Below are 15,510 nucleotides of genomic sequence, written 5' to 3'. Positions count from 1 at the left end.
GCAATGTATTGGATTCATACGTTATACAACCATGCATAAAATAAACATTTACATGACACACTCTGTCAGTTTGTAATTGTTTGTTAGTGATTGTAGATACTTTATTTGAAAAGCAGAGTTTTGTGGTATTATCATATCACCACAAAGCGACCGCCCACTCCGGCTGCTCCATTTCAAGGACACGTGCACGACATAGTTGTTACATAAGCGCTGCAGGTGGTCTGTGTTGTAGTTTGTCCTGTGAATCTCCTGATGTGTTATTAATTCATGCTCCTGTGTGGGTTTGTTGGGAGGCTGAAGTGAAGCGTGGATGTTGGCCGTGCTGACCTTGGCGTTCATCTTTCCTCGTATCAGCACCGCTGACTCAGCAGTAAAAAACTCCCACTGATGTCCTGGTACCTCTCCACAGCTAATTTCAGAGCGGCTCACTCCTCCCTCAGCTGCTGCATGCTGGGGAATAGATTGTGGACGGCCTGAGGTTTGCTGCGTGAGGACTTTGCTTGGTGGGATGTGCATACATACTAATATGTCTGACATTTTAATACATTGGAGCCACACTGTACTCCCTAAATAGCCAGTATTGGTTTTAAGCCTTCAGGGCTTCGCAGGCCAGATAGCCAGTTGGTAAATTACAAGATCGATAGCTCCTGAGCAGAGTAATGTGCATTAATCTGTTTTGAAGATGATTAAATCTGATGCAGTGTCTAACAGCTTTGTTGGACTGCAGAGAACCCTGTTTTGACGGGATATTTTCTGAAGTAGGGACTGTCTGATGAAACAAAGTAGAGCCCGATTGATTTAGTTCCTTTTTTCTTGCCCGTCGTGGCTCTCTGACTCGGAAACCCAATATCGGACTTTTTGAGGAAGCGGGTGCTTAAAGCTTCGCGGTCAGTTGCATATCAGTTTTTCTCATTTTGAATGTTGGGATTTAGTCAAAGAGTTTTGTGAGAAAGGTAGACCTGTCAAGAGAGGATGGGGGTCTGTAGAAAGGCTTCAAACTCCACTCATCAATAAAAAGTTGAAATAAAATAGAATGAAACATCAATCCAGGTTATAAATCCAGGATAGAATAAAATGAAAAGAGACTTGTAAAATAAGTCTGCAGGGACGGGCGGTGCTGCTCCTGTTTCTGGTGTCAGACAACAACTGATGAGTCAATCATTGCTCAAATATCAAATCCTTGATAAAAAGTCAATTACCCAGTGCTGCTTGAAGGTGTTATCAGAATCCACAATGACTCCTATAAACATGCGAAGGAAAAATATTGCATCTATGTAATGATCAAAAAAAAAAGATGTTTCACTCTTTTCCCCCATTAAAGTTGTGTTTTTCTGTCCTGGTGTTTATTTGTTTCAGAAAACTGTTAGTCTGCTACATCAGCTCCAACTCTGACCTGCTGGTCAGATCACAGCTTTCCTGTCAAACTGGGATTATTTCAGGTGATCTCTAGTAATCTGGATAAACTGGTTTCAACCTGTCTGAACGTCTCGCTGCTCTTCTTTATCGACCATCTGACTTTATTGAGGTGAACTTTGATACTTTTATAGCACAGACTGAATCAGACAGTCACATTTTCTTCACATTTCATTCTCCTCTTGTAAATACTTTTTTTTTCATCGTATGTTACGTTTTATTTTCATGCTTGCAGTTGGCATGCATTACATGTGTTTACAAATACATGTTTATATCTGTGGTCCTCCTCGTGCACACTATGGACCACTGTGGGACTGGACATATAAGGGGAGGATGCATATCTGGTAATGGACTAAGTCAGTGCATCATTGTGTTCCCTTTCTACATTAAGTTGAAAAAACGGTGTGCTGTTTCATGGACTTCCAACATGACTATAATTAATCACTCACAAAGTTTATTGCTATAAGAAGTGATTAACTTTTATAAACGATAACTCGTGATGAATCCAAGCTGAAGTCCTTCCTGTGAAGTCTCGTGAAAGCAGCAGTGTTTTGGTTCGGAGCTCTAATTGTCACCTTGATGTGATGTGTGTTCTGTGTTCTGCAGCCTTTGTAAAGGGGCTTCCTGCTCTCTGCTGCCTGCTCCAATAAGCTCTCATTAATCTTCCTTACAGCCTTCATTAAAGCTGCCATCGCTACACCCATGCCCTTCTCTCCAGGCTCCTATCTCCTCCCTAATGCCTATCTCCTCGACCTTTATCTCTGCCCAGCTTGCCTTCCATAATCTCACGCCCTGAAGCCCCCGTACCTCCCCTTCCTCTCATCCCTTCATCCTCCTCATCTCTCCTCTTTATTTCATCCCGCCTCCTTTCCTGTCCTCTTTATACCTTTTGTCTCGTGGCTCAGAAACTTTAAATTCCGATGAGCCGAGTGCTGAATTGAATTTCCTCGTCCTCTTCGAGCAGCGGCGGGCCGTTTGTGAGGTGGCAGTTAAAGTTCTCTGGTGCTTGGTCGTTGACTCAGACATAAAAGCCCACTTTATGAAGGGATTATGTTTCTGCTGGCTCTGTGTTGAACCTGTTGACCCTGAAGTGTCTCCCACTGATCCCCTTCTGTCTGCATACACTCCAACTGTAGGGAAGCAAGAACAGACAGTTATACACACACCAGCACTCACTTCAGATAGAACCAGCGGCAGCAAATGGTTTCTTTTATATTATGCTGTCCAAATATTTGAGTGATCAGATGTACTGACCTTTATTCATCTTAACTGTAGACAGAAGACTTTATTCCGTTTTTTTAATATGACATTTCCGTCCATGTTCTCTGACCTGTTTTAGTTTTAATCCGCTTTTTGCTGTTGAAGTATGTCCTCTTAATATTTTGATAAATTCAATATAATGCACATTTTCCAGAGCACTGACTCCATTAGTCTACAGTATTGAGTCATATTCACCACCCTGAGTTTGTCTGGAAAAGAATTAGGGGAAGGAAAGAGCAGTCCTGGGTGATGTGCAGTAATGATATTTCAGTGTAAAAATAATAACTATACTCATTTATTATTTATAAACACACAGCATTAGAAAATGAATGTAGCAGCATTGATACACTGGAGACCAAAAGTCTGAGACCACTGCTGAAGATTCTTTTGTTTTGCATTGCACACATTTTTTTATTCTGAATGGTAATCTGTAGTCGGAATCACAATCTGTGAGGAAATGTATTTACATGTTCAGAATATCTTGTTGTTTTTGCTCCTTTATTGACAGCAGCACTGTTCTGTTAAACGTGCTGCTGTAGGTTTCTGTCAAACCTAAAAACCCATGTTCTCCCAGCATGACACCTGGTCACATGAAGTGTGAAGACTTTTATCGTAAATTCTCTCTCAAAGATCTGCAATACTGAAAGAAAACTGCCTGTTTTTACTCAGAGATGCATCAGAAACAGAAACAGGTGAAGACATCCGCCGCCCCGTCGGATGGAGTTAGATCCATGACAGTTGTAGAGGAAGGAAATGTTTCTTAGAGACAGACTGGATATTAATCGGTCATGTTGTTGTGTTTGTGTGTTCAGGTCAGCAGGTTCTGGGTCTGGTGGAGAACCAGAGTGACTGGTACCTGGGGAACCTGTGGAAGAACCATCGGCCCTGGCCGGCTCTGGGAAGAGGCTTCAACACCGGTGAGTGCACGATAACGTGTTGTTAGCACATTTAGCACGTTAGCAGGCGGCTGTATTCTACACTAATCTTCGGTCTGTGAGGGTTTAGAATGAAAACAGATACACATTTATTATGGAAATGAATTTGATGAGGCGGCTGACAGGCTGAGCAGAGAAGTCACATCTCTGGCTGCAGGAAGGAGATTAAAATGTGGCGCAGCATGAGTTTACTCATTGAACAAGAGTCATCAAAATCACACAGTCTGCAGCTTTAAAAACACTGCTGGCATGCTAACAGACACAACGGTGGCCCTGGAGGTCAAACACAAGCACATTTCAGAAAACACAAAAAGCATTTTGCAAAATGCTAATCAATTTTACAAAACACAAGAATATTTCAGAAAACACAAAACAGTTCCGAAAAAACAAACAAACTTTAAAGAAAACACACACAATTTAAGAAAAACCAAAAACATTTCAGAAAACACAAACAAATGTACAAAAAACGAAATCATTTCACAAAAAATAAATTTAACACAAAAAATAAATTTAACAAAACACAAAAACATTTTACAAAAAGCAACATCATCAACTTATCGGAGACTTAAATACTTGAAGACTTCACTTGACTTGAGATTTGAAGACAAACAGCTCAGGAGACTTCATGTCGCAGAAATACAAAAAAAAAGCTTTACTGAACATAGTTTTGTATTTTGGACAAAACTTACATTAAGAAATAATAACATAACCGTGATGCAATATCTCCACAACCTCATGCGCATTTTCATTTGCAGCCACTGGCAGCAGAATAAAACGGAGCTGAGAGAAATGAGCCTTTCATTCTAAAATGAATCCACATAAAGGAGCTCTGTATCCACCGTATCGCCCAGTTTCCTCCTTGCAGCACACACAAATTATTTATTTATATGATAGTTCCTGCTTTTAGTTATCTAAAGAGCTTCTTTTCAGTTTAGTTAAATATTTCAGATTTTTTTATTTTACGTCTTTTAATGATGTTGTTTTTTCTTGTTTTACTAATTATTAGAAACAGGCTGTTTTATACAAGACGTCAGACAAAGCAGCCACATTAAGCTCCCGCAGCTTCATGATCAATGGGTTTAAACGCTTAAAGACTTTTGTAACTATTAAAACTGAAGCTTGGCCTTGTTAGTTAAAGTGAATTCAGGACCATACGTGGTCTTCACTTAACTAATTACAGTCTGTACGTCAGGGCGTTGGACTCTGCTCCATCGTGACAGCCTGTGTTCTCCATTTAAATTTAAACTCAGGTCTGATGTCACTTTAATCCTCCTACAACTTTGAAAACATGGCGTCACTGGTGAGCGTTCAGTGCTGCACTCATCCACATTTCACTGAAATACACATCCACTGGAGGAATTCAAAAAATATATACATAAGCTACCAAACTGTTCCTGTGGCAGGAGCCGGGCCACAAACTTCTGCTTTGTGACAGGATGTGGTTTAAAAACAGCCGTTCTATGAAGAGAACAGAAACTGGCAGCAGTTTTACAAATCAGTTGGGTTGTCAGATCATCTGCAGCACAATATGTTAAATTATTAGTTGATAATTGATACTGAGCCATTTTTTATTATCATTATCACTGCAGCACTCACACAGCCATTTTATATAATAGATTATATATACAGGAAGTACTATTAGAGGGTTGTTTTTTTTTTTTATAAGAGACTGTTTTGTACTTGGTGCACTTTTTTATTTCATTCAGCTATTTATTCAGTATTGGTAGATTTTGAATAAAGTATGAAGTAATAAAATATATACATATCTATATATCTAGCAATGAAGTATTACATTTAAAAAAAAAAATCTTCTCTGTGAGTGTAACTGGGTGTCCAAGGTCATTTCTACCATCTATAAAAGGAACACATCCGATTGTCCCCTTTGTTCTTCTGAGAGCTTCAGTGTGCTGCAGTGAGGCAGTTTCCATCCTTTCAACAAAGGCGTGCATTTTAACAAGCATTGATGAAACATGCAGGCATCCACCGGGCTTGTTGTGTGGAAATACATTTTCAGACAGGTGTGGGCTATAATTTCAGCTCGTGGAGGAATTGATTGGATCCATTACACCCGTATTATTTTTCTCTGCCTACATATTATTTTCTCCTCCATCAGATCCAGCAGGTTGTTTCCTCCGGAGGGCGTCCGGCTCTCTGTGAGCTGTTTGGAGCGGGAGGATAATCTTTCTATTGACTTTCACCCAAAACAAACAGCAGCTCTGTGAATCCCACAGCAGACATTTCAGTGTGAAAGTCACCTGAAGATGTCGGCGCTGCGAAGCCTCGGTGTTCGGCTCTTAAACGTCCTGTCAGTGTGACTGAGTAGCAACGTCTCACAAACACAACGCCGTGTGTTGCTTTTACACAGAACAGCGATTGAAAAGAAAGCCTCCAGTTCAGCTGCGGTTGGTCGGCTCTGTGGCGGTGGCCGTGGCAACAGATGGAGCACAGCGGGGTGGGAGAGAGATGGTTTGTTTGCTCTGATCTGAAAAATACTTCACCACGGCTCTCCCTCTGAAAACTGGCTGCTTGATTTTATATGTGGCAGCCAAGAAGATTTCTTTTATCAGCCGGGGAACCGAGGAGGAGTTTCTGTGTTGTTTGTTGGGGAAGAAAGAACAAAGAAGTTCTTAGCATGATTTGTGCTTTCCAGGAGGATTTTAATGTGTTTTCTGTCAGTCTTGAAACTCTCAGTCTCCAGTTTTATCCGAGGAAACACGAAGCTGTGATTCAGAGCCTCATGATGGAACTTTATCACCTTTAGCAGGCAGCTAGATCCTAATCTGTCTGTCTCTAAAGCCGCCATATCTCTGTCTGTACATGTGTGTGTGTGTGTGTGTGTGTGTGTGTGTGTGTGTGTGTGTGTGTGTGTGTGTGTGTGTGTGTGTGTGTGTGTGTGTGTGTGTGTGTGTGTGTGTGTGTGTGTGTGTGTGTGTGTGTGTGTGTGTGTGTTTGCTTTGCAGGGGTCATTCTGCTCCTCCTGGATCGACTACGGAAGCTCAGATGGGAGCAGATGTGGAGGTTGACTGCAGAAAGGGAACTAATGAGCATGCTGTCCACTTCCCTGGCAGACCAGGTAACACACACACACACACACACACACACACACACACACACACACACACACACACACACACACACACACACACACACACACACACACACACACACAGACACGGCCTCACGCTTCACACCTTCAAATGTGATACCCCTTTGCAACATGATCATTTCACCTGCGCAACACCAAAACCATCTGTACTGCTTGTTTCTTACCGTCTGGAGACCATCTCTCCGCTCCGTTATGTGTTCATATGTAGTCTCTTTTCTCAGAGAACCAAAGTTACAACATAAACACCCGATCATGTTTCAGACTCTGTTAAATGCTTCTTGTTTTCAGTCTCTATAATTTTGCTGTTAAACAAAGCTACAGTAAAGCCTCTGGGATTCATCTCATACCACATACCATTCGAATATGCCTGAAGTCAGACGTGTTTCTGTGCTCATTGCACGCACTATTTCCACATGTGCTGTGGTGCTTCCTAACACCTGAAAGTGATGTCAGAGTTCCCTGATAAGATCAGAAGGAAAGATCATTAAAGGTTAAATGTTGATTGGAGGTCTGCAATGTGACCACAAAATCCTTCTCCAACTCCAATCGACCTCCACGTTATTACTTTAAAACTTACAGAACGGACAGACTACATCCATGGACATCTACAATACTGTGTAAATGTTTTAGGCACTTGACGTGTTTAGATTCTGATCCATTGAGGAGTCCATGATTCATTCTTCTGCAAGACAAAAAGCCCAAACACCCAGCAGAGTTATAAAGAGTTCTGCAGAACATAGTGAGTCCGCTCAGAGATCTGAATGCAGCATCATGGAGTCCGTGTGGATCACATGAAGGGACAGAAGACACCGAGACAGGCTGAATAGAAGAATGTGGACAGTTGTCCACGACGCTGAGCAGCTGACCTGCCAGCTGCTCTACAGACTGTGTGCAGGTGAACTGCTGCTGTTTTATAGTCTGACACCAAATATTGATCCGATTCGGGTTTTCACAACACTTGGTATGAAGCTTATAAAAAAAAACTATTGATGGAATCATTATTTTGACAAAAACTTTTGCACAGTGCCATCCATAAAGCCAGAAAATCATCTCATCCCAAAATACACATTTATGTGCTGTTAGGCATAAACTGATGATGCGGTCGATGTATGTTAGCCTGCTGCGAACCAGAACCCAGTTCCACTGCGTGATTATATGGGTCTGGTCACCCTCCAGAGGGAATCGTTTGCAGTTGTTCCATCCTACTTGGCGACACTCTGCCATCGCTGCAACCACCAACCAACAAAGCGTTGGACACATATTTTTGAAATTGTTTTAATGAACGCCAGCAGCTTGATGAGCTGCTGGGAGTTTATTCTGCACTGAACGCTCAGAGATTTTTTTTTTTTTCCATTCAGCGAGAGTTGAAAAATATTAGCACTGCAGTCGTCACTGTCACCGGCCGTCCAAACGCGATGAACCAACGATACTGCTCGCTGATTGGTCCGGCCCTCGGAGTGGCTGAGCCAACGCTAATACGAGCCCGGTTTCCAGACGGTGACCACAGCGAAGAAAACTGAAGCTGGGAGCCGCAGTCGCTGCAGCCAGGCCGGATATATGTCGCACTCAAACAATGAAGTTTAGCTGGCAGCCGGTCTCAGGGGCAGTTGTTGAGGTGGCGGATGGGAAACATGGCTGAGCATCCGCAATGAACAGCAGACATCCTGGTTCAGGACAAACACAGAAGAAATATTCAGCTTGAAATGGAGCTGCAGGCCTCTCCAGAGCGTCAGCCTCGGGTTGCTCTGATCGTGCTGCTCTTATGTTGTTTTGCTGTTCTGCATCGTAAAAGCTAAAAGAGCTTTGATCGTTCACCGAAGCCTTCACCTCCGTGTTCCCCGTGTGAACAGGCCGGTTCTCCGCTCTGACATCTTTCTCAGCCCAGCCGAGCGCACGTGTGTGCTGAAGGTCATAAATAAGGGTTATCTTCCCCTGCGCGCTGTTCTTATCGAGCGCTGGGAGGCCAGACACAGAGACCTTGGTGAAGGGTCTCTTCTTTATCTCGCAGCTATTTACAGCTCATCGAGATGAGAAGTACATTTATGAGATTTTAATTAAACCTTCATTAAGTAAAGTCCCACAAGGTATGCAGTTTGGAAAATGAACGGGCTTTGGAAATCATTCCGGCGTTCCATCTGCCTTCTGCTGCCCGAGCGCCTCCGAAGGACCGTCAGCCCTCTTTATGGCGGCATTCATTACGTGGATATCGACTTTTTATGTCTCCCATCAGGAATCTGGAGTCTGTCATTGACGCTCTTGTCTTGTGAACCTGCAAAGATATCAAAGTCAGAAAAAGTCTCTCAGATCTAACAAAAGTAAGTTTCCTCAAAGTTGTCAGCGTTGCGAGTGTAATTACACACATAAATATACATAAATTAGTTCTAAAAGCCAGAACATGTGGAGATGTAGCAAACACTGAGAAGACATGGAGGAGTCAGGACTGTTAAACTCATCCTGCACCTGAACTATTCTTCCCTCCACGGCTTCTGGTGATAATAAAATGATTCGTCTATCTGAAGGTATTATAAAAACCTTTTAAAGCTCACAGTGAATAAGTATTTTTTCAAACACAGAGCAATGGTTTTTTTTCCAATTATAAGTTCTCAGAGTTTTCAAAGACTTCAAATCTCTCAGGCTCCTTTTTTATTGTGTCTAAAGAGATTATTCACAAGTGTGTTTAATGTCAAAGTAACAATCATAATGCTTCAATGAAGACCTGAACAAGACAGTGTGGGATGTTCACTCACCAAGAACTCGATTAGAAGCTCATGCTTGTTCATCCAAATACTCTGAGATAGATTGAGTGGTCAGAGGGGAACGGTCCAACCAATCATCAACCAGCAGTGATGTCATCAACCAGCAGTGATGTCATTGTTGGTTCAGATTCTGTCTGTCACCATCTTGCTAGTTTGGAGCAGGAAGTGACCATATTTGGACGAGCTGGGGGAGGAGCCAGCGATAGATCTGACCGATCTGATCGGAAACCTGACGATATTACGTCCCGCCCACCGATAGCTGTAACCTGACTGCACCACAGGCCTGTCAATCAAACAGACACGCCCCTAAAAACAGGTCTTCTTGAATCTTCTTTTCTAATGAATGAGGGATTATTTTCAGATGGACCTCCAGAAAACTAATAAGAAGGAGTGACTTTAGCTAACAACACCGAGAGAACTGATGGACACATTTTATTCACTTTGGATTTGATGAGAGAAGTTGAATGGGAGTCTATGGAGCTTTTTGGAGCCGACCTCTAGTGGCACTCGCTGGTATTGCAGCTGAAGACACTTCTGGATCAGAACCATTTTACAGACCTGAAGCTACGAACTCTTTTATATCCAGTCTGTGGGTCAGACTGGTTGGAGCTGAGGTAAAGTCTACTGTAACTCAGATAACTGTCCAACGTTGGACTTTAACAGTCGAAGACCACGTCGGTTCAACTCCTGTCAGTCAGGAACAGACATCAGAGGCTGCAGTGGACACAGACTCACTGAAAGACGACGGTTAAAGACTGATCTGATGAGTCTTTCCGCAGACTGCAGATGGAAGGTCAGAATCAACAGCAGGAAACATGGACCCAACCTGCCTCGTGTCAACAGGCCAGTCTGCTGCTGTCAGTGTAATAGTCCCCAATCCATCACGATTTGAATACCACAGCTGGTCTAAGTGTCGTTGCATCGCTTATGGCCACCGTTTACCGTCTTCCACTGGATGCTACCAGCAGGATGATGCACAATGTCACAAAGGAGGAGTCATCTCAGACTGTTTCATGATCATGAGAGGGAGTTCGATGGACTTCTGTCAACAGTAGAACAGGAATTTGGCAGCATGAATGTGCTTTTGATGAATCTGCAAACATTAGGTGATGAAATCATGTCAGCAGCAGAATCTCGAAGGAATATCTCCAACATTGAGTGGAATGATGTTACCAGGACCTGAGGCTGTTTGAGAGCGAAGGGAGGGCCGACCCAGTGCTAACATGCTGTTCCTAATAAAGTGCTCTGTGGGAGTAAATGGTCAGGCAGTAAGGAATAAGATGATTATAACAATATTAAAGCTACTTAAAGAGAAATTACAGGGAAAACTGTGTTCCTTAAAAATATTAAAATGTCATCACATTGAAAATGCATCTCATCAGTGGATAATTAGCATTCCCATCATCAGTCTGACCCTCAGCCTCCTCCTGCACATCCCATCATCCACCAAACTAAAAGGCTCAATGTTCCACACCGTCGTCTGGAGTTTGCAAAAAAGTGACACCCCATTTGCTGACAAAACACATCACATACATTAAAGTAATTATCAAAAAAAAAATGATAAAGTAATTAAGTAAAGTAGACAAACTACATGTAATTTGATTGTATTATTTCTGACACGTTGATTTATTGTATCTGTTTCTTGTTAGAAGAGAGGAAGTGAAAAAATAAGAGTTTAAGTAACATCTTACATCATAAAAAACATAATTAGAAAGTCAACCAGGACCAGAAATAGTCAAGGAGAAATAAAAACCTACATTTAAAAAAAAAAAACTGTTCACCCAGAGCTTAAAGTCTTCCTGGCATCGATTAAACCTCTAAAAACGATTTTTTTTTTTTTTTTTTTTTTTTTTTTGTCCATCAAAGTTACATGTTTTAACAAAATAACAAAACAAATACATCTTGACGTGGCTCAGATGTCCCACCTGCAGCTCGGTGATACGAAGCGTCCCTCCCTGGGTCGACAGGATTGGTTCCTTTAAGTGTGTGATGTATGAAACCCGCCTGTCTGATGATACAGTTCTACAGCAGAAACACTGAGCCTTCGATTGGACTGCTGCTTTCACTCATGATACTAAAACCGCTCTGTGGTAGCAGGGTCAGATCAGTCCGGGTGGTGCTGCTGGCCTGCAGATGATGTAACATGATGACACATGATATGTGTGTGTGTGTGTGTGTGTGTGTGTGTGTGTGTGTGTGTGTGTGTGTGTGTGTGTGTGTGTGTGTGTGTGTGTGTGTGTGTGTGTGTGTGTGTGTGTGTGTGTGTGTGTGTGTGTGTGTCTGCAGGACATCTTCAACGCTGTGATCAAACAGAACCCGTTCCTGGTCCACCAGCTGCCCTGCTTCTGGAACGTCCAGCTGTCCGACCACACGCGCTCCGAGAAGTGCTACAAAGACGTGTCGGACCTCAAGGTGAGCCGGATGTCCCGGCTGTGCACACAGTCCGTCACTGCAGACACACAACAGCTGACCTGCATTAACCTCAGAGCGTCACTTATCAACCAACATGAGCTTCTACTTTTACACTGATTAAAACCATTGTGAGGATTGTGATAACTTTGAGAAGGCTCATGTATTTTACAGACTTTGTCAGATGTAACAGTGATTCGACTCCCTGACAATCCCATTTAGTTTGGCCTTTTTACACCTCAACGCTCCAGAGAGTTATTAATGTTCAGTAATGCCTGGATCTGTTTTTTAATGGCTTTGTCAGTGTCATAGTTCATATCAGACCTGTAAGCTTTTAAAATGCACTGGTGTAATGATATGATCAGATAAGTGCGTATGGATGGATGATTGTTCCTAAAGCTGAGAGCAAAAACACAAAGACATAGATGTAATGCAGAAAAACATAAAACTATGAATCACCCCGAGGAACAAAAACATAACATACAGCAGTAGATTACATCAGCTGCTGGAAACTGATTAGAAGAGCAGCTATGAAGCCGTCGGTGAGTGACCCTTAAGCAATGCAATTTTCTTTCTTTTATTTTGTTTTGCTGCATTAAAATAACTGTTTCCGACTATACGTTTTGAATCCAGGGTGTGATTACTGCAGAAAATAAAGGATATAATCAAATAAATCATAATATATCAAATCAAAAGCTTGGTCTGAATGTTGGCTCTTAGTGTTCATTAGCCGTGTGATTGCTCTTCCAAAAAGAGCCAAACCTTTTTGACTTCAACCACTTACCTTACAAAGGGACTCTTAAACACAAAGACATGATTTACGTAACTGAAGAAAGTTTACATCAGTGCGTTTCTACTCAAACAAACTGCTGTTGAAGCATAAAATGCATCTCTGAGGCTGTAATGAGTGAAACTGAAGCAGTGACAGATGTTTGTGGCGGCAGCTGAAAAACTAACAACTGTCAGTGTAAACAGTGAAAGGAGCTGAAGTGGCAGTCGAGGTGTAAGTGGAGATGAATGGAAATCTAAATGTGTTGGCTTGTAAGGGTGTAACTAGAAGTAGGGAAGTAGATGAAGTTTAAACCTGAGGAGTTTGATTAACTCAGTTCATAGAGTTTCATACAAATATGGTACAAAATATTTTAAAGAGTTTTAAAAAGTGACATTGCAGCACACCATTCATTAAGAGACGTTTTGAAGTTTAAACGTGCACAATATGTGGAAGAAACACAAAAGTTTGTCTGGATAAATCATAGTGGTGGTGAGGATAAACGTGTGTATTGCTAAAGCAAGCACTTCTTGCTGAAAGTGGCTGTAGGACACTTTATAATTCATTCCCAGGCCTGCTGTGGATGGAAGTTTAATTACTCACAGAGATTCTGAGGTGATGAATGTGCTCGTGGCCAGAAAGCTTGTTCAGTGTTTCCTTCAGAAGGGTTAGTAGAGGCAAAGGGAAAAGGACTCAAACCGCAGGAGCAGGTACTTGATGAGAGGTGGTTCACAAAGTTTAGAGACCGCTCATGTTGCATGTGAAGGTAAAGAGAAGCTGTAGCCCTTCTATCCCCATAATATGGGGTACCATCAGCACCTGAGTTACACGTTTTTGGTCCTGGTGCATCTGCGGTTTCTCCGTGGACATGAGCAGAGGGCGCACTTTAAATCATGAGTCCAACTAAGGAGATCAGCAACAGAGACCCTTGAAATGATTCAGAAAGTCTACGGCGATGGAGCAATGAGCAGGACGAGGTGTTCAGAGTGACGGACGACTGACTCACACAGTCTAGACACTGTTCATGTGAACACAAGCAGTCTCCGATCATCAGTGACTGGTTCACTGCGTCTAACATGATCTGAACGCAGCGTCATTAGTTCCCCGATCAGCCTTTAACCCCGCCCCTCTCTAACCCCGCCCCTCTCTGTGGTTCTCCTGAACAGGTGATCCACTGGAACTCTCCCAAGAAGCTGCGAGTGAAGAACAAGCACGTAGAGTTCTTCAGGAATCTGTATCTCACCTTTCTGGAGTACGACGGCAACCTGCTGCGACGAGAGCTGTTCGGCTGTCCCAGCGAGGCCGACCACAACAGTGAGAACGTAGGTGGAGCTGCTGCTGGGTTTCTGCTCGTAGTGTTCGTTTGGTGTGAAGGATGCTGAGGGTGGTACTAAACTCGCGTTTTAATGCCTGTAACATTCACTTTCAAGCTGTTGGCTCGCTCTCACATTTAGTTTGAACATGTCAGCACAGTGAGACCTTCGTGTGTTTGTTTTTTGTGGTTTCTGATTTTAAAAAAATAGAAATCTGTTGTGTTGCATTATGACACTGAGCCACTAACACAGGGACCTATGCTTCAGAAGTGTACCGTGTCAAAGTAAAGATGAAGGTTTATATGATGAATGAATTAAGACCTCAGCTGTGTGAAGTGTTGAATTGTTTTCATCTGTGTTACTTATTAACACGCCAGCGTCAGTCTTCTGGTTCCCCTCAGTCAGTCTCAGTGGGAGGACCATGTTGACTGAGCTGTGGACCCTGCTTGTCCATCACTGTCTGTCTGTAAGGAATGGGAATCTTAATGCAATGCAGGCACCGGGTGTAGTCTCAGCATTTCAACTAGGGGGCGCTATAGCATGAAATAACAGAAGAAAATGGCCAAGGTTGCTCCAGGTGAACATGTCTGTGTTCACGCTTGTTTAGGAAACTACTTGGGATGGAATTCATCTGATCTGAGACTCAGGGAATGTCAAGAAAACAGAGAAAAGGCTGTGAGATGGATTCATCTGTTGAAAAGGAATTTCCATAGTGTGGATGTTACAAGTAGATTTGGATCTGGAACTTGTTCATCACTCAGGCAGCTCTCTAAATTCAAAAAGCACCAAAACACATTACATTACATTAAAGAATCATTTATTCTTGAATTACCCATTAATGTGTCTATGTTGCCCGTATAGGTCATGGTGACTGTGAATTCTCCACCTCTGTTGAAGTGATTCAGAAAATGAAGACAAAGAGTGTGAGCTCTCTGCAGCTTTCTGCAGAACTAGATTTTTATACCGGATCCTGAAGGTCAAGTGGCTCATTTCTCTCTTTACTCAAAGATCAGAATCCAAAGCATGAGTTTAAAATGACTCATATAAAAATGTGTTTTTTGGGAAAGCTTAGGAGAGCTCACTTTTTGCCATGATGTTTGTTTGTGAGACTCCCTGAGATTTCCCCAAATCTCTGCAGCAGATGTGGGGAGTGTAACAGGATCCAAAGATCCACAACACACTCTTCAATGGAAACAGGCCCGGTTTAAATATACTAGAATTATCTTTGAAACATTATGGGAGCTACATCCTGTGATGGACTGGCGACCTGTCCAGGTGAACCTTGCCTTTGCCCAAAGTGAGGTGGGATACCCGAACCCCTCCCCCCTTTCAGGATAAAGCGGGTATAGATAATGGGTGGATGTCATTTTCTAAATGAGACAGGCCTACTTATGGAAATACAAAAGTAAGGTTGTGAGTGCCCACTAAAGAGATACAGCAGCACACCTCATGTGACCCAGGCAGAGTTTTGTGCTCCACACTGGAGGTCCAGAGCAACAGAAAAGTGCCAGCTCACCTTTCCTCCTGTTTCCTTTAATAGAAGCTGGCA

At 42.6% G+C, this 15,510-nt stretch overlaps 1 protein-coding gene across 2 annotated transcripts in view; it reads left to right on the top strand.

Annotated features, from left to right (window-relative positions):
- The window catches only part of large1 (LARGE xylosyl- and glucuronyltransferase 1), a 108,927-nt gene that overhangs the window by 79,626 nt on the left and 13,791 nt on the right, over nt 1-15,510 (top strand). For both annotated transcript variants that reach the window (XM_069723007.1, XM_069723009.1), the window contains exons 7-10: nt 3,486-3,590; nt 6,569-6,681; nt 11,757-11,882; nt 13,815-13,970. In XM_069723007.1, the coding sequence (XP_069579108.1) occupies nt 3,486-3,590; nt 6,569-6,681; nt 11,757-11,882; nt 13,815-13,970 (500 nt within the window). The remainder of the gene's footprint in view (nt 1-3,485; nt 3,591-6,568; nt 6,682-11,756; nt 11,883-13,814; nt 13,971-15,510) is intronic.

Source organism: Brachyistius frenatus, unplaced genomic scaffold (assembly GCF_029030835.1).
Source record: "Brachyistius frenatus isolate BFR_SWC_R1_liver_20210118 unplaced genomic scaffold, ASM2903083v1 Contig_312, whole genome shotgun sequence".
NCBI lineage: Eukaryota > Metazoa > Chordata > Actinopteri > Embiotocidae > Brachyistius > Brachyistius frenatus.
Note: the sequence above shows the minus strand (reverse complement) of the source record. Positions and strands in the feature narration are given on the sequence as shown.